This window comes from Triturus cristatus, chromosome 2_2 (assembly GCF_964204655.1).
Source record: "Triturus cristatus chromosome 2_2, aTriCri1.1, whole genome shotgun sequence".
NCBI classification, from domain to species: Eukaryota; Metazoa; Chordata; class Amphibia; order Caudata; family Salamandridae; genus Triturus; species Triturus cristatus.
This window is the reverse complement of record NC_140582.1, coordinates 234,656,410-234,676,310: the sequence shown is the minus strand read 5'-3', so window position 1 is coordinate 234,676,310 and position 19,901 is coordinate 234,656,410. Positions and strand designations below refer to the sequence as shown.

The 19,901-nt window shown below is 39.4% G+C and overlaps 1 protein-coding gene across 8 annotated transcripts in view; it reads right to left on the bottom strand.

Annotated features, from left to right (window-relative positions):
- Positions 1–452: 452 nt before the first annotated feature.
- ZNF462 (zinc finger protein 462) overlaps positions 453–19,901 on the bottom strand; it is a 204,631-nt gene continuing 185,182 nt past the window's right edge. For all 8 annotated transcript variants that reach the window (XM_085641286.1, XM_085641290.1, XM_085641289.1 and 5 more), the window contains 5 exons: positions 18,335–18,471; positions 11,641–11,864; positions 8,609–8,795; positions 5,040–5,154; positions 453–2,463 (listed from right to left, as the gene is read on the bottom strand). In XM_085641286.1, the coding sequence (XP_085497412.1) occupies positions 2,256–2,463; positions 5,040–5,154; positions 8,609–8,795; positions 11,641–11,864; positions 18,335–18,471 (871 nt within the window). In that variant the 3' untranslated portion in view covers positions 453–2,255. The remainder of the gene's footprint in view (positions 2,464–5,039; positions 5,155–8,608; positions 8,796–11,640; positions 11,865–18,334; positions 18,472–19,901) is intronic.

Sequence of the window (19,901 nt, the reverse complement as noted above, 5' to 3'; positions counted from 1 at the left end):
TCAGGCCCAGTGTTCTGAAAAAAAAAGCAACATGCCAGAACACAGCACCAGTTATGATCGAGCACATAGGTATCTCATCTAGGTATACCACTGCATCCAACTCCTTGTCGGGGTCTCTGTGTTGTGTATGACACAGGAAATTACATAGCTGTTATGGGGGCTGGTGGAAACATCAAAATATATATTTATTTATTTTTAAGGGAAAAGAGAAAGTCCTGACTCAGTCTTAAATTTGGGAATGAAGCATAAGATTGAAGAGCTGGGCATTACGTCCGAATGTTTGTGCAAGTGAGGAGATGTGGTGACAAAAAAAGCACACTTTTTGAAGCAATAACAAAAGTACTACAGCATTACAAGTCAATTATTGGCAAGAATTATTGGCATAAGTGTCTTGGCAAGACCCTTATGAGGAAAGGAGGACAGATATGCAAACAAAAAACATGGTGCATTGGTAAAATGATAATGGCCCCATATTTTTATTAACAGGTTAGCAAAACAAAGTTTAATAGATTGCAATATTTACAAGTTGTTTAAAAATAAAGTAGTGATGAAAGAATGTCACAATCATTTGTATAGTTTTTGGTAAACTTTTGCAAACACTGACTCTTCGACAGGAAACAGTGTATGCATATGAAGATTATGCCAATTGAAAAAACAGGAGTGCCCAGGGTTAATCTAAAATGTGCCATACAACCAAGTGTCGTTTTATAAAGCAGATGCTCATTTTCTGACCCTGAAAAAAGATCAATAAAACAAATTTGAAAAAACTAAAACATTTAAATAAGCATGCTTTTTCAGCCAGCACTCACAAATGTGCTTTGCCTGGGAAGATTAAATGTATCTTAGCTGTTGGGAGCAACGATCCATTATTGCTTACTTTTTCATCCAACCGACACCAATCCAGTCAATATGCACTGATGAGGCAAATCCTGCATTTTTGTTCTTGATGACAAAACCACAGATTTTTCAACATCTATCTATACTTTTTAACTGTTAACATCCTTAACTGTCTGGTTAGCATAAAGCAGAGGCCTAGCAGCAGTCTTTGTGGTGAGATCAAATGTTATCTTGATTTCTAGGTAATATGACCATGTCCTCCCATTTTATAGAAGTATTTTTTACAGACTGTACCCTCCCTGCTTTGCATACGGAAATAAGTCACAAAGCGGTCATGAGGCCTCCGCTGCTCGCACCTACGCACTGCATAGGTCTGCCACACAGAAATTAGTTTATTCATTAAATAGTTTCATTTCATCCATTTTATAGGTGTTCCCTCAGCAGTCACTACTCACATCAAAGCAAAGAGTTCTGTGAGAAAACAAAAAAACAATACGAAAGCTAGGCTCTCAAACAGCAACGTTTTACTTCCATACCAAAAACTTGAATTGTGCTCTACTGGCGACATCTCAGGCTAATCAGAAAATAGAGTTTCGAAACCTGAAACAGGAGACAGCCCCGTCTGTCCCTTGTAATGCGCCTTAGAAGTCGCCAATCTGAAATGGTTAATTCCTAAATTTGAAGTGGAAACACAAAGTAATGGATGGAAAGAAGGTCATTTTCACCACAAAAATTATTCAGTAAGTTGTAGTCCGCTTGTTTTTTGCTTTTCATTTTTTTTAATAAAATAATATAAAAAAAAAAAAATCACAGTATTTTAAGAAATAAAACCCACGTTGTGGATCCGTTTCTTTCACGCCAATGTGGGTAGAAGTTACCATGCCAAGGAGGATCTACATTTTTCCCACAGCGACAACAGGTAGTACTGAAAAATGTAGTCTTCCCTTGGATCATTTTGAGGTACTAGAACAGTTTTGAGTTTTAGTTCATGTTGTGGTTCTGGTGCTTTTGTTTCTTCATACAACAGTCTGGAAAAGCACACCATTATTAAAATTACTTTAAAAAAAAAAACACCTTTGAAAGGTCTCAAGGTCAGACGTCCTTCTCAGAGTCACTTGCTTCCCCAGGCAGACAGTTCTTCCGGTTAGGAAAATGATCCGAAACCCTCTTGCAAAGTACAATGTTTAACGGAGTTGCCTTATAAGGTCCACATGAATTAAGTTCCTGTCCCAGGTGTCAGCAAGTATAAAATTATAATAAACCGATGTGGTGAAAACCAGGGAGTCAAATTATTTGTTAAATAACTTTACTATACATACTCCTTGGAGTACCAGTGCTTTGAAAATAGATCTTTTGTCCTAAAAGCAGCTTTGTTTCCTTTGAGTTTGTGCGTGCCCCGAACAATTATTCACATGGGCTCATTCTGTTTCAACCGTTGTCTCTGTCAAACCTATGTGAGAAGTATTTGCGGACCAAGACAACATGTCATTCTGCATGGTGTAGGCCAACTCAATGTTTTGCCTCTCCTGTCTTTTATCCAACACAGGCACCTTGACGACTACCACATCTTTTTCTTTTAGTTGTAGATCTTCAGTGTGTCCTCGTCTTTTGCTATCATTCACAATCCTGCAAAAAGTTTGTTTAAAAAAGAAGGAACAATGTATTAGAACAGTAAAAGCAAAATGATTTAACAAGTTCCACTGAGATCACTTGTACAGTGTGGACACCAATACACATTTACACCACTGATAAATATAGATGGAAATGCATGTGCTTACCATGGCATTAATGGGGCACAGCAGAGATAAGCATATGTTAGGTTACTGGCATTTTTATAATCCTCACCAACACTGTTATGGCACTGGATCAAATTCTCTATCTGGGAGCCCTTGCAAGCTCAAATGGGAGTCCAATCAAACAAGCAGGGCTTTTGTTGTTTGGTTTGTAACTAGTTTTTTCAATTTTTAGCTCGGAATTGGGTTTTGCAGCTTATGTGGAATGGGTTCAAACAAGAAATATCTTGCAATTTCAATGTGTATGGATGGTTATTGTGTATATATATATATATCTCACGTAGGATTCGCCTCAGCAACAGCCGTTCAGCTGCTCCCAATCCTTCACGGAAAGACGAAGAGCGGACCCAAGGTTCTTTGTGCAATTCAGTATATGTTTATTAAATGCCCAACATGTCCGCTATAACGTGTTTTGACCCCCACTCGGGCCTTGATCAAATGACGCGTTGCTTTGAAACTGATCAACATTTAAAGTGACAGTGCAGGAAGTTACGTGATCAGCTGAGGTGACAAATGCATAAAAATGAAAGAGTTACTCAGTTCCATTTAAGCAAGAGGTTCACAAAGTGCAAATATGCATTCAAATAAATATCATAATAAATACATAAATGTATAAATATATGGATAAAAAATGCATACATATAGAAAACGGACATGGTATTAAAATTCATGGTATAAACAATGCAAGGTTTTACAATAGTAGAAAAGGCATTTAAAATCTGTTAAAACACACCAAAGTTGGAGTTGTAAAAAGCTAAAAATGCTAACAAGTACTTTACCAAATTACATCAGGAAATTAAATACCATTGTCATTATTGCACTGTTATATTGTACAAGTCCAACTACATGAACCTAAATATTGGTACAATCTTATTGTGTCATGAAGTTTCACTCCTTGCCGTTAAACGTAGTCGGAATCACGCCCAAGTGGGCTGAGACAAAGTTATACAACATTGTAATCACCTCAGTCTCAATTTTGATCAGCATATGCGAGTCACCCTGTTGACCCCTAATCAGTGCAAAACATAGTGCAGAGTGTAAATTAAATAATTTAAAAAAATGTTACTGAACAAGGACGAATTAACATTTCTCATTTAAATAGTAGAATAAGATGGAACAAATTCAAACTAATAAAGATGTTACCTAATATCTCTGGAAAATTATTTTCATAAACATGTATAGAAATCTTCACTGGCGTCCAACCCTGATGGAGTCTTGGTGTCAAGCTCTAACATACATCTTGTTTCCAAGAGGCGCAATTTGGCTTCTTGGTTCCCTCCTCTTTTAAGGGGTGGGGATTGTGTCTATTACAAAATACTGCAAATGTACAGGGTTGCTCGCATGATGTTCCTCAAAGTGCCTGGCTACAGGGTAGGCTTGGTCTTTATTGTTGATGGCCCTAATGTTGTTGAGTATCCACTTGTGAGCTGGCAGCTTAGTGCTGCTGATATAGCTCAACCCACAGGGACACTCCAGCACATAAACTGCAAATTCTGTTTTGCAAGTCAGTCTTTTGTTAATAATTATTGGATCTGACTTGAAAGGGATATTGTAATGAGTCTTGTTACATGCAAATTTGCATGCCTTAGAGTTTGGAAATGTTTTTAAGCCTTTGCACATTGTAAGCCAGTTGGTAGGTGGTATATTTAAACCCAAAGGTTAAAGCTAAGTTATAGTTAGGAAAACTTTATTTATAGTTGCTATCCAACCAAAATTAAACAATACAAACATTAGAAATTCTAAACTCAGATATAACTTACATTTCGAATTTACATGCCACCTTCAAATTATTATAAGCCGTGCATCTCCCCACACAGTCTTGTGGTCTAACTCGCTACAATACATTAACTATATCTCGTACACTCACCATGCACTGTACTACCGTGCCCTTTTATATTCTTTTTCTAAATATATTCTTTTTCTAAATTTATTCCAGGAATCGGGGACAGAGTCCTAAGATAGTGGTGCAACATTTGTCTCTGGGTTGCGGCCAATCAATAGATTCCTGCGCTTTGGCTCAGGGATCCTTTACGAATAGTCACAGTCAACTGTTCCTAGCGTGGCTTGTTCCATGGTTCCTCCGCAATGGATCCGCAAATGGCCTGTGGTGTGTAATACCTATATTTTTTATCCTCAGTTTCTCAAAAACTACTGAAATGAATCACACCAATTGCACTCTTTCTGGACTAAGAGCCAGCTTTCTGCTAAATTTGGTCTAATTCTGTTCAGTCGTTTTGGCGGTAGCTGGGTCCAATTTTCTTAAAAAAAAAAATGTTTTTACTTCTTCTCAGTTTGCCCAAAAGTAAAACTTATGTAGAATTTCTGTAAAATATTTTGATTGAATAACCTGTTAGTAATTGCAGCAATGTTTGCCCTGTGCACAGATTTTAATTTCCACAATACACTTACATGCCATGTCTTAGCACATGACGTTCCCATTCGGATCCAAGCGCAAAGGTTCTTCCACAGAACTCGCACGGAAATCGCTTGGCCTGAGGAGGGTCTTCAGTACAAGGAAACTCCACTGGGGATAAAAGAAATCAGGAAAATAAAGTGTTTATGCACATAATCTTACGTAGTGCAGTCTACATTATTCTTTCTCCATTTCACCTAAAAATAGACCTCATTCAGAAATGTTTTTGCAGTCGTAAACAGCATCTACAATTGCAAACACTTTAAATAAGTCACACATTTTATTCTGGAGACTCTGGATTTTTCTACGCTTAAATCCCACTTGTTAAGTAGAAAATGTATCAGCAAGGCAGGTTTTTCATTTAAATTAATTTGGTATTAGGGAGTGGGAACATTCCCAGGGGAAGGGTGGCCCTAAGCAATGTGGGAGAACACCCAAAAGAGTCATACTTCTGTAGTTATTATCAAACTTTGTTAAAAAGATTAGCAACTAATTTGCAAATGTAATTTTTAATGCCAAAAAAAAAAGAAAAAAAATGTTGTATACAATTTGGTGGAAAAAACACACATATCCGGCATGTTTGCAATGTGAAAAGGGATTTCTACACTGGGACACACAATTATCAGGTGGTACAAAGATTAAGGCCCTGTTCAGGGAAAGATTCCAATCCCTGTGCAAACCACTGTTTGCACTGTGATTGGAATAAAGAGTTGTGTGATAATTTACCCTAGCAGTTTTCCCATGATGAATTCCAGCAGTTCAAACCTGTTGAAATTTATCAGGCAAAAGGTCCGTAAAAAGGCATACCATGCTGAACTCAATTAATTAAATACCAATTACGCAAGTTATACCTCATTTGCAAGATATAAATGTCAGAGAGGAGGTATTAAACACATGTAGTAAACACCTCATCCTGGGGTAATGGTATTTACCACTTTTGGTACATACCTCATCCTATTTCGCATAAGTTGTAATGAGGGCCTGAATGTGCAGTTAACTATTTCCACCATGTTCCCACCTGCTCTGGCTCTGCGGATGCGCGGGGGTTCGGCGACGTAGGCGGAGCAGAGGTTTCTCTTGGGTACGTGGAAGGAGACTCTTTCGTTGAGGTATTGGGATCCGGTGTTGTGGATCGATTTGTAGGCATGAGTGGGTAGCTTGAAGGTTATTCTCTTCTCAATGGGGAGCCAGTGGAGGTCTTGCAGGTGTTGGGTGATGTGTTACTATCGTGGGATGCCGAAGACGAGTCTGGCTGCGGTGTTCTGGATGGTCTGGAGTTTGCGGAGCAGGGATTTGTTGATTCCGGTGTAGAGGGCGTTTCCGTAGTCTAGTCTGCTTGTTATGAGTGCGTGGCAGGTGAAAGACCACTCATGGAAATGTATGACTTGCATAGAAATGATTTTTGTGAATTCCCCAAGAATCTGAACTCTACTTAAATTGTGAGAGTTATATTACTTAATTGTGAGCATTTACAGCCAACCAAGGCAGCAATGTAGCCATGTAGCCATCGGAAGCACATGTTTGCAAATTCCATTAGCAAAAGCATATTGAACTAAATGAATTTCACTCAACAGAAACTTGTGTCTTTTTTACTACATTCTTTAATTCCCATCATATCAAAACTCTGCAAAGAACTTCACTGGTAGGAGTCTCTCTCCCAGGAACCTTTCATTGGGGGTTCCCTTGTTTCTTCCAGATCCTGTTATTCTCCGAAGAGATGCATTTGGTCTTAGCTGGGGAGCAACTTTGGAAAAGCTCTCAACTCATGGCCACTGATCGAGCAGGTCATTAAGACTTTTATGCCATCTCTCCAAGGACATTTTGTAGTCTGTGATAGTCTGGACAGATCTTTAATAGTGACCACTGATGTCTATTAAGTGTTTTTGTTAAGTTAGTGAGTAAAATATATTTATTTTTATTGGACCAGAATTAAGAATCTGTCTGGTCTGGAAGCACGGTGAGCCCAATGGGTGTTGCTTGCCTGTCTGTGTCTGCATTCTTGTCTCACTACCATCTAGAGTTGGGTCAAGGGAGGAGTAATCTTGCTATGTGTTATATTATGTACTGCCTGGAGGGGGCAGTAAGCATTTTTTTGGATTGATGGTTTATTTGTATTAAAACTTGGTTTGTTATGACCCCAGCGACCTGGTGTTCTTTGACAGCACATATGTATTCTTGGTCATATCCTCATGTTAGTTACGACTCGAACAAGGAAGCAGATGAGAAGGTGGTGCTTCCAGTACTTACAGGTAATTTCATTACTCCAAAATTACTTACAGGTAATTTCATTACTCCAATTCAATCTTCTTCATCCTACTAATTATGATGACTGGACATAAAGCGGTCTTGAAGCTCAGGTATTCTACTTTGAAGTTGTTGTTAGTAGAGAGATGGTTTATAGGATGTCTATAACACTAAGCCTCTTTTTTGAGGAATTAGGGGCTTGTGGTTAGGTGGTTGGCAGACTGCATGTCATGGGGGTACACACACACCTCATGTTTGTAAGGGCTGGGGCGAGGACAATAGAATTGGATTAATGAATTTTCTGCTAAGTAATGTAAGCATTACTTCAACATTACCACTTGTTCTATACTCCATTATAGCTCCAATACCACTACAAGTAAGCTTTTCTAAATGTAATAACATACATTTTATTGATTTTAGTGTTAGTATTAGAGTAAGATGCCAATTTTTAAATTTGGATTAAGGATAACATTAGCATTAGGGTAGGATAACTTTGTAACGTCAACCTAAATTAAATTAAACAATGTAATTAATGATTAACCTAAGGGAACCATTTTTTTAAACGGTAATTCAATTAAACTGAATTTGATTTAAGGGTATAGGTAGCGTTATTATTAGAACATGTTTTAGGGTTAATGCTAGCATTAAGATCGTGTTTACGGTGTTAATCTAATGGAAGGTCTAAATAATGATCTCCTAAGTAATAGTCATTTCAGTGTTAGAGATAGAGTGTTGTAGTAATAGTATGCCAGAGTAAAGGTATCAAAGTGGTGGTATAAGACAAATTGACTGCCTAGAAAAAGAAATATCCTTCCAGGGCTGTGAGAGGTTTCATTGCCACTGCCATTTTTTCCCTCTTTCTCTATAAATCCTGAATTGACCATCAGCCATGCCAACAATTTTTTACAATTGCATCTTCAAACCACATAGCTGCTCTTCCCATCATGCACCAATACTCTAGTGCGCCTCGATTCTGCAGTCAGAGTTGCATGACGAACCTGTTGAACAATGCATGCACGTTTACCCGGTGTGTGCAATGCAGCACGACATAAGTGTACTCACACTCTACCCATGCACAAAAAAGAAATTGATCACATCTAATTCACCTTATGTAAGAGAGAGAGAGGTTATACTGAGGACAAGAGTGTGTGGAGTTATCCTAGATGTATGATTGTATGAAGAGAATAAGATGGTGTTGCTCTTGTCAGTCATTTATTTAGCAAATGTACTTTTTAATCATATGCAATTTAGTTGGAAAACGATCCCAGATTCTTTAAAATTAAAGTTAAATGTAATTTCTGCACATCTCCTTCCGACTTACCAGTCTCTTCAGCCTTGCTAGTTTCTTCTTTTTCTTTCACTTCCTTTTCTTCTTCTTCCTTTTCTTCCTCATATTTTTCTTCATCATCCTTCTCTTCCTCATCACTGCTGAAAGTCTCTGTTTTTCCCTTCAATTGCTCCAGCTGATCCAAGTTAACTTTGCCAACCATCTCAAAGTTCCGACTGACCTAAAAACAGCAGCAGACTTTAAATATAGAAAGGTGTGTGTGTGTGTGTATTTTCATGAGATATCTATCAGCATATTCGTTCCTGTCTGCTCCAGGCCAACTTTTCAATTTTATTCTTGCAGTTCACAGCACCAGCTTACCCCTCCATGTTCACCAGACTAATGTTTCCACTCTACTAGTGGACAGTTGTGTTACAGATCACCATACTAAAATAATTAAAGTAGAAATATGTCAGCGGTGATCACCTGTCATGAAACAATGGCACTTTAACGTCCATATACAAGGTACAATGTTGCACGGGCTTGGTGATCTAATTCAGTAGCGTGGTGTTAGGGTTTTGATGTGCCTTTACAAACGGATGTTCTATGTGCATAAATATCTTTTAAGTTGTGGTCAATTTCCAGGAGAGTAGTTAACTGGAAACAAGTAGAGGAAAAGAGGTAATTCCACTTTCTTGCAAGCATGTCATATGTAGAAAAGGGAATGCCTTGTTTCCAAGTCTTGGAGGCCTTTAAGGCAGTTTGGTAGCTATCACAGAGCCATTGCTTAACAGGGAGGGATGATCTTTTTCCGGTGTAATCACTCTGCTTCCATTCTAACCAGTGGTTTTGAATTTCCTTGAACGGAAGGGCTAGTCTACAACCAACTAATCAAATATCATTGGACACTGAAAAGACTCTCCTAGGCCTCGTTTCATTACCTCTCATTTATGGTATGCCTCTTTCGTACAATGCATTGTAGTACCTATTGGTCCAATGGTGCTAGCAGCAAGGAACTTCAGCCAATGTGTATCCCTTTGCTTATTTACTAAAGAGACATTTTCAGAAGCCTACAAAACTAAGTAATCAGTGCGGGGAGCAATAAACTAGAGAAGCCAAAACATGGCTTGCTGTGCGGGAGAAGTTTTCTTTATGCACACCAATAAGACTTACGCACGAGTGTGGACACATTGTGTTTGATGCACTACAACTTAAAAGTAATGGAAACAGTGGGAAAAAGAAAAAATCAATTGCTCTGTACAAAAGGTGTATGTGAGGGGCACATCAAAACTCTGGAGAAAAAAAACCAGACCCCCAGCTCTCCTATGAGAGAAATCTGGCTGTCCCTTTGGATCGCCTTCGTAATTGCGTAAAACATTGGAGAGCACTGCCGCTCTCCTTGCTTGGGAGGGCTGCCCTGTTTAAGATGCTAGCTCTCCCAAGATTTTTATATTTCCTCCAAAATTGCCCATACACGATTCCCGACTCCTATTTCAAAAATATTGAAAGCGAGATCCGCTCGCTATTGTGGAGTGGAGGTGTGCCTCGCATAGCGCTGCATAAACTGACGGAAGGGTGGTATGATGGGGGTTTGCACTTCCAGATATAAGACTTTATTATTGGGCCTCACAACTAGTGGCTGTAAAACACTGGCTGTACCGTTCTCCGACAGACCCTGCCTATATGTTGGATAGATATCAGATGGGACGAGGGGGGTGTTGGGAGGCACTATATACAAAACACAAAAAAAGAGGTATCTGGGCCATACGGTGAGAACTGTGGAAATTTGGCACCAAGCTACTAAACGTCTGGGTTGGACAGATGTGCTGACTCAAGCTACACCCATGTGGTCCTCTCAAAAACTATGGCTCCTCCGTCACCAACCAGGATTTGATAAGTGGGATACAATTGGACTTTCTAATTTAGGTCCTTTAGTAAAGCAGGGTAAAATCCTCACATTTAGTGAATTACAAGTGAAGTAAGAACTAGTCCGGGGAGAGACTTTCCACTATTTGCAAATTCGCCATGCACTCACACAAGCACTCCCAGACATGGGTAACATGCCGGAATCATCCCCCTTGGAGGAAGGGTTGCTTTTTTAACCTCTCCCAGACAAAGCTAGCTCACTAACAATGGATCAGACTATAAAAAATGTATTTACGGTGAGCAACACAAAATACAAAAGCATAAGAATACCAGTAGGTAGCCAAATTATACACAGTATACAAAGCAGAGGAAGGAATGGCAGAGGTAAAGATCACAGGGAAGATGAGGGCAGATTGCATTTGTGGTAAGCATACCGAGTAGATATTTATATTCAGGGCAGTATGGGCGTTCGTCACTGGTCAAAACCATGAAGTAAAATCACAGGAAGCTAATTTTAACCATTTACCTGGAATAGGTTTGAACATCCTCTTTAAATACACAGGCTAATGGTTATCTCCTGTTAAAGTGATCTTATAGCACGCACTGTCACCTCAATGAAATCTAATGCACTAGGATACTGCGCTAGGATACAAAGCAAAGACAGAAGTCAGATTTTGAAAGAAAAGATATGTTTTTAGTTATTTGCGAATAGATAAGGGAGTGTGTTCCATAAGGTGTAGACTAATACGTAGAAACAGGCTCTTTTAAAGCGAGGTGTCAATAAAAGAAGATTGTAAGAGGAGCAGATGGACATGACAGGATTAAACCTCAAATTTAATAGTTTGGGAAAGCTGGAAGATTGACGAACAAACACTTGAATAGAAGGAATAATACCTTTAAAAGGTGTGCTGCTAGATTAGTAACCAGCGTAATGTGTGCAACATGCAAACAGAGTTACTACTTCTCTGGGCAGCTGTGAGTGCATATGAACATTTTTCCCAGTCAACAACCCCACAGTTCTTAATACTCATGTGTTCTAGACCCGCTTTAACCTGAGCGCCTTAAGAGTGGTGGAGTTCCTTTCACAAGTGTACAGTTACTTCCTTTAAGGACTACTATTGGATTTAAAAAAATGTGTGTGTCCTTACACAGGCTGTAAAAAGGCTACATTTTGTCAACAGAATGGGGGGAAAGTAGTGTGGGTAGAAGGGAAGGCTTACCTTGTGCTCGTCCCTCAGGTGATCGTCCAGCTCCTCGCTCTCCTTGGAGTCATAGTAACATAGCTGGCACTTGTAGGGCCTGAGCTCATTGTGCTTCTCTATGTGCTGCTGCAGGGTCTCGTCACTGGAGCAAGTGAAGGTGCATTTGTCGCAGCGGAAAACTACTCCCTGCAGGTGCTTCGACAGCTTAGAGCGGCACACTTCAATGGGAACTACTCGCTCTTCTGCGAAGGGGACAGGCGACAAGAAAGATAAATGTACTGTTTAAAAAAGATGCAAACAGAGGGTGCTCACACAACCCCACACCCATAACATGAAAGTCTGCATGCAATCCAGGATAGTTAGACTTCTTCAATTAATAAAACCAGATCAACTATATCTCTATGTAAAGGGCACACCATTGGGCAATATGTGTCCGAAAACATCTATTTTATTCAGCACACATATAGTGAGCCTAGCTACTGAGCACTGTGTATGCCACACAGAACAGTTAAACCAGAACACAGTGTAGTAAAGTGTGGTGTAAATAGGCTTCACTTTATTTAGGTCTTTCAACTGAATAATGTTTTCAAATGAGGGAGTGGGGTAATCCTATTCCGTTTAGCTTAGAAACCCGGGGATGGGTTTATTTAGAACTGGAATGTAAATCACATCTCTCAATAGTCAGCTACACTCAAACCAGAGTAGGACTTGGATTAACAACTGCATGAGAATTTGTTTACCGTTTACACAAAAGACAAACCCATCCTCGAGAAGGATTAACACTGTGCAACGAGGAGTTTGAAATAGCTCTTTATACAAACCAATTGCAACTTGCAAACTAGGCTAGAAGCACTACTATAGGTTCTCTGAATCAATGTAAACCAGAATCTGTCCTTGTTTTTCTGCTGGTGGTAAGATGTGGCAGAGAAACCCCCACACAGGGGACAATACCTCGCAACAAACTCAACAATCAGCATCAATGCAATAATCAACGTATTTTGGTCTCAAAGGAAGGCATTATCACACAGTGAAAATTGGCTTTTTAGATTCACTGCAGCATTAAAACTCACATAAACAGCATCTATTGGTGCTTGGGAAACCAAATGTGCAGGAATCTGCATTTGGCGTGATGACGAAAGCTGAGGACAATTTATAATTGTGCCTAACCTACTGGGAAGTTATCCTCCTTTATTCTAGCAAATATATGGGCCCTGTGTGTATATAAAAAACTATGAGCACGATTCACAAAGGCAAACTTGGACGTTTGGTCTAAACTTAGACCAAACATCTAAGTTTACGACTTTGTGAATTCCCAAAGTGCATTTATGAGTAATATCTTTATGTCCGCACTTGGAACATAAAGATAGAACTTGTAAATGCCCTTTGTGAATTTCCTAAGTCGCAAAATTGGACGTTTGGTCTAAGTTTAGAACAAATGTCTAAGTTTATCTTTGTGAATCGGGCCCTATATTTATAATTCAGAAGGAAATGGTACACCATAAACATTTAATAAAAAGCATTTTAAGGGAGTTCTGATGTGACCATTCCAAAAACACAACAGGAAACATTTTAATTTGTTGAACTCTCATTAAAATGCAAGACAAGCAGTGGAGAATCTTGCAGACAGCTTCACATCACTTCTTGAAGCAGGAATAGTGCAATATGAAACAATATGGTTTCTATTTAGTTTACACTAAAAAGCAATATTTTCAGGTCATCTGGCAATATAGCACATGCAGGTTTGGCTTTGCAGAAGGAAAGTAGGAAATAAGCTGCTTGCAACAGGACAATGTGTATCCCTTTCTAGCAGACCAACTTCGAGTTAGTTAAACGAGTCTGGTGGGATTAAAGCACAGGCCAATCTTGCTCCTAACCAACTACCGCAGTCCATGAAGACTTCTAAGTCACCCGGGCTTTTCATTAGGTAAACAGAATTCCGTGTGTGGCGCATTGCATCATGCAGAGCTACTCACTAGAGTGCAGGTTTTATAGGACATGTCCCTGTTTCTCATCGAATTATGCTCTTCTTTAGAACCAGCAATGCCTTTCTAAACAATGTCTTACATTTTAGAAAGAAAAGTTTGTTCTTGTCAAACACGTACAAAGAAGTGTGAACCGGCAATTTAACTAAGATCTTTGATATTTGTGAGAATTATTTTTTTTACAAACCGATTTATCAAGTTTATTCCAATACTAAGCAGCAAAGCATAACCATCACTGACACTCACATGCCAAAACTATGACTATGAACTACAGCTTGACGAGTAGTCTATAAAGTTTTTCATGTCAAATGTAAAATAGTTATACTGGGCTCCCGGTCCCCCAAAAATAACCTAATATTTTCTCACTATTATGCTAAATTTTGAGAGCAAGTTGGGGCATGAGGGCATTTCCTATGGGAAAAAAAATACGTAGGAAAACTGTTATTTAGTTATGCTTTTCAATTTTTCACAGAACAAAATATGTAGTATCAGAACACCATAAGAAAGAAAAGCGCTGATCGTTTTTTTTTCCTGACAATTGAACAATATATATTGTAAGTGAAAGAGTCAAGAGAGCTGAAGGAGCTTTTAGGGAGTGGGTATATTATTCACAACTTGGGAAAAAGAATTCATCCCTACTTTTTATTTGCTCAGATTACCATATTTAACGGTTCAGCCACTGTAATGATATTTAGTTGGATCTCAATCTAGTACCTCTCCATAGCAATGAGCTAACGGCATATACATTGAACAATCATGTACTAACAAAAAAAAAACTCAACACCGTCATAGTGACAGAGAAATCCTTTTTTATACGTGACCCGTGTCTTGCAAATTTGTTCATTAAAAGTCTAGAATATAACAAATATAGCAAAGTCATTCAGCAACTGATCCCAGAAAAGATATGACCAATGGGGGTGTGATGGGCATGAAGGTTTAAAGATTAAAGGAAACAAGCTATGGCAACACGAATAGGTCTCACACGTGACACCTACTGTATATGTCTCACCCGTAACACATACTGGCTTTGCTAAAGCTTATTTTTCCCCCAGGTGGCCACCACGTGTGCACAGCATGCTCATCAGCCATCGTGTAATGGTTTTGTTATGTTAGGAAAATCATTACAATACGGCATCCACGCATTCCTATGCATGCACCACGGCCATCTGAGATTTTTCTTACACAAATAGGAAAACAATTACAAGATGGCCACCGTACAGGTTATGTGCACACATGGTAGCCACCTTACAAGAAGTTTTTTTTTTTTACAAAAACAAAAATCATTACAAGATGGCCACTGTGCAGGCATGCACACACACACGATTATCTTGGAATGGTTTAAAACACATTTTTAAGCTGGTGCCCGTCGATACAGCAGCAGGTGGGCAGGTGGGGTGAATGGCCACATTGTGGAGCAGAAAGCGGAGTCATTTTTTTAAAATATTTTTTTTAACAGAGTGGGGTAGAAAGGAGCAGGGAAGCAGAAAGACACAGAGTGAGAAAACACGGTACCTAATGCACTGCAAGGTCTGAGGTCAGCTGTGGATGGATTCACTCATTGAATCAAAACAGGAGACCAAAATGCTCCTAGGCCAGGACCAAAACAACAATAGGGAAGAAAGCCATAGAATCAGAAGCTGGACACTGAACAAGGCAGTTTAAATTCTATAGCTAATTGTGACTTGCAGAAGTGGACTATATTAAAGTCCTCCAAACTAACCCGCAAGGTGTAACAGATCTCTTCTGTTATACCATAACCGTTCACTTGGGGATGGCTGTTTTTGGGGCTGCACAATGCTGGTGATGGACATTCAGCTCTTGATAAACAACAATGGATGATTTACCTATTTAACTTCACAGCAACACTTTGCACTTCACCAAATTATAATTTTGGCCAGAAGCATCTAATGAATTGATTTATGAGGGTAAGTTTCCAGGGGTAGTAAACACTATATAAATGCTGCAATGCAATACAATACATTACAATACAAGAAAGTTAATCTAATCGTGAGCAAGGGGTGGACACAAAGTCCTCTCTAAGTATACATTAGATCCAGCTGGTCTGTTTGCCAACAGATAGCTTATGTTGTTTGTAGGGGAGGCCTAAAAAGGACACAGCTATGAGAAAAGAAAAAAAAAAAGGTGACAACCTTAATTCTGAAGTGCTCTTTTACTCAACTTCATAGGACTACTGCATTAAACGGATACTTCAACACAGAAGACCACTTTTGAAACTAGTAGTTGTAGGTTGAATGTAAGCTGTCCCTCCCTATCTGTCCTGTTGCTGACATCTCTTCAGGTCACCTATCTAGTCTTGCAATTTTCAAAGTTTGTGTGGTAGTCGAGATTGGATAATGATATAGTGCTATTTGGAAATCTGATGATCACATTTTTTTTTTTAACTCCTATCCCTTAGCTTAGAGTTCACTATGCATTATTTCGACATCCTTTTTTTCCATGCTTGATTTCATGAACATTTGATTTTATAGGGAATTTAGACTATAATTTTTTTTGTGTGCAAATAGCGACACTATCCAAAGTGTCCTTCCAAGGACTTCTGTCCCATCACTGAGGCACAGGAGAAGACATAATGACCTGAAAAACTGATGGCAAACATGGACGTACCCCTGGCTGCAGCCCATTAATACTATATATTCCAATCAGCCCCATGCCTTCCTGAATACAAACATATGTTATGTGGTGGAAAGGGACTAAAGCATGTTTAGTAGAATTAGAACCAGCTCAGGATCTGTACTAAAAGCCACTAATGTATGGCAGGGCTCTGGTAAGCCTCCTATAACAAAAAGGGAAACCATGCAATCTCTTCAGAAAAAGCCTTCATGAAAAACACTGATGCCCTGAAAGCAAGATAGATAAGGTAAGGTAATTTTTATTTGTACATGATTAATTAAAACCTTTACAACACAACTAAAACATTGCTAAAAATTACTAAAAAATTCATTTTTACGTCTTTCTAAAACTTAAAATGTTACTTAATCTCAGTTTTTAATCATCATTGTAATTAAGAGTTCGATTGCTTCAGGGAGGCATCACGGAACTGTTCAGTCTGACTTTTGTTGATCCGCATTCGGCATGTTCTTTTGTCTTTCTGCTACTAATTCAAAGAACTTTGTGACCCGACAGTTCAATTTTGTTTTTGTTTGGTTAAAACACAATTTGACAGCTTGCTGCATGTTCGAACACCAGGCAGTTTAAAAGATGGACGTAAAAAATTGTACCTCAGGTCCTTTAATTTAGGGCAGATGCAAATTGCGTGAATGATATCTTCTTTGCCAGCTTTGCATAAGCAACACTGTTGCGGGCAGTTTTTTCTTTCCCAAGGCGGCAAGTAAGGGGCAGCTGGAATTACCCCAAGGCGTAATTTTAAAAACTTTTCTTTTGTTTTTAGATTCATTCCAATGTTACGGTATGCTTGAGGTTGCAGTGTTACATAATCGCCAAGTGTGATCCAGCCATGCGCTGTTTTGGATAATGTCTCCTTATCCTCAATAGAGGAGATGATTTGTGCTGATTTTTTCACGACTTTTGTGAAAGAAATGAGATCAGTAGGGGTGCCCCAGAGGTCTGACAGTCCCAAGGCTTGGAGTGAATCAAATAAGTAATCTCTGGCTGAGGATTTTCGGTGTCAGAGAAACTCTTCCCATAGATTTGAATTTAAAGAGCCGGCCTCAGCTCTACGGATCTTGTGCCAGCCAATAACACACACGCTCCGTCTTTCCAGTGTTTGTTTTAAAAGGCCAAATTCTAGCCGAATTTGCGCTGGAAAAACGTATCTTGGCAGATTGCCCCTGTATGATTTGGCTATCACTATATCCAACAGTGTAGCGTCTTTACCTTGAAGAGGTTCACTCCCATATGTAAGGGTTGGCAGTAGCTTTGCTCGCAGAACCTGGAGCAAGGGGTTAAACGTTAAATCGGGAAGTGTAACCTTTAAAGATTTTATAGCCAGGCAAGTCACGGTTCCCTTCCCTCGCAAGGACTCTAGTTGGGGTTTGAACGAGTATCTGTGGTCCGAAATTACTCCCAAGTATTTGTAGGTAGTTACGAGATCCAGCCCTTGCCCATTTAGTTGCCAATTGAGTTTCCTCTTTTTTCGTTAGTTCACTGCCATGACTTTGGATTTTGGCCAAATTTATTTGCAAGCTGTTCCTTTCCGAGATAGAATCGACCTGTTACAATAGTTTTGTAGTTTGATATGTGGTATCGATTAGGCATACTCCTGCCATCTGGTGGTTGGGTGGCGAAGCGTATATACCTCCAGAGGGCAAACATTAATTTACAAAATGAAACAAATAATTCTGGACCCAACCTACAGCAGCATGTGAATCTGTAGAAGATTCAAGCCGCAAAAAACATATTACCACTGGCTTGTATTTTAAACTCTATGTGTGAATTTCTTTGAATGTTGAAATACTAACTTACTGATACACACACACACACAAACAAAAAACCTTTTACTAGTTTAAACTAGAGACTTCAGGACAAATACTTTAGCCCTATCGCATACACGTTCTAACAAAGATTGTTAATATGTCTTTTCTAATATTATATAACCATTCTTAAATAACCCCTTTCATTACAAAGATGAACTGTTAATATATGGTCATTCGCTCAAGAAGCTGAACAATACAACATTACGTTATCGAAAGAGGAAGGCCTTGTCCAACAATGGTCATTTATGAGTAAGGTACAAAAGCACACTTTCTTACCTCTGTGTAAGACTATGTGGTCAATCATGTTGCGCTTATATTTGGTGTGGTAAAGGCAGAGGGGGCAGCGTAAATCTTTGGGTCCCTCTTCAGGAGTCGACGAATGCCCAGCATCGACATGCATAGTAAAAGCAGACCTAGAAAGACGTTTGATGAAGACAGTTTAACAAGGCCCATCTATAAACCCATCCATTTCACACAGTTACCACAAGGATGTCTGCAATCAGGGTTGGATTGGGATCAAAAATCGGCCCGAGCACACCAAAACAAAGTGGCCCACATTTTCGTATTGCCTTTCCGCAAAACACTGCTTCAGTGAAGTTTTATGAAAAGAAAGGGGGTGGGGGGCATGTTTCATTAACTTCACAGATTACTTCACACGGCTGAGCTACACATGAATGCAAGTGAGACCACTTCTGCTAAGGCCCCCTGCCCCCGCTCAATCAACATACATGAATGGGCCAGCCCAGCGAAAGAAAGGGAACGATATCTCCACCCATCTGCCTCTAGAAAGGCCACTCAGGCACACACTAGGCTACTGGCGGCATCCTAACAGCACAGACAGCCCACAGCTAGTACTCGGCTACCGGCCCTTCGACCATTTCCCGAGTGCCCGCGTTACCAATCCGACCCGGTCTACAATGCTGAGTACGCATCTATACCTCCATTCGGAGTTTTCAACAAATGTGCAATAGCTGAAGGGAGACAGACATAAATAGACGTTTGGTTTGGGTTGGGATAACTACTTTCTAAACCTGCTTTCAAAAATGGCAAGATAAGTTCGCGATCTGTAAAAATGCCAACTCTGAATATGTATGGGAAGGGACTGAAACAGTAAAACACTGAGACAAGCATCAGATTAAGCTTAAAAGACGCAATAACACAAACAGAATTAAACCTCCAAACTGAAATGAGAAACTACAGCGAGGCAAGTTAACAATCTTTGGATGAGGGTAAGTTGAAAAAGTGTTTTTTTCCAAAAAAGATGGTTCAAATAGCAGTTCAATTTGTGAGATTATTAATTAATATATTTTTAAATGGATGAACTCCATGCAAAGGCACGTGGATGCTGAAGCCGCGGAGCAGTTGTGATGCAACTATGGAGTACTGCCAAAAAGATTATGGAGTGGAAACTCCTGTGGCGATATATGTGCATCATTTACAGGTCTACTGTGTTCCAATCCTCCAAGAGCCCAGTGCATCGCTGCCCCCCTTAAGAGCCAATATCTCTATGCTTTCACCCCAAAACTCATAGAAGAGGCATAGAAATATCCTTAAATATTCGAAGATGGTTTACTTTTTTAACTCAAATCCTCCAAAAGTCGGGGGAAGTATTTATGAGCACTGCTGTACTTTCGGCCAATAAGATGAAAAATACATGCATGTCAGTACATACACACAAAATATTTTGGCAAGTACACTGGAGGCTATGGGGCATTAATCGACAAAGCGCTTAAACAGACAAAACACAGGTAATAATTTCTTTTTTTTTTTTTTTTTAAACATTGGGATCGGGGAGGGTGAGTGGCTGGAATCTCCTTCACATGGCAGAAGAAGAAACAGACAC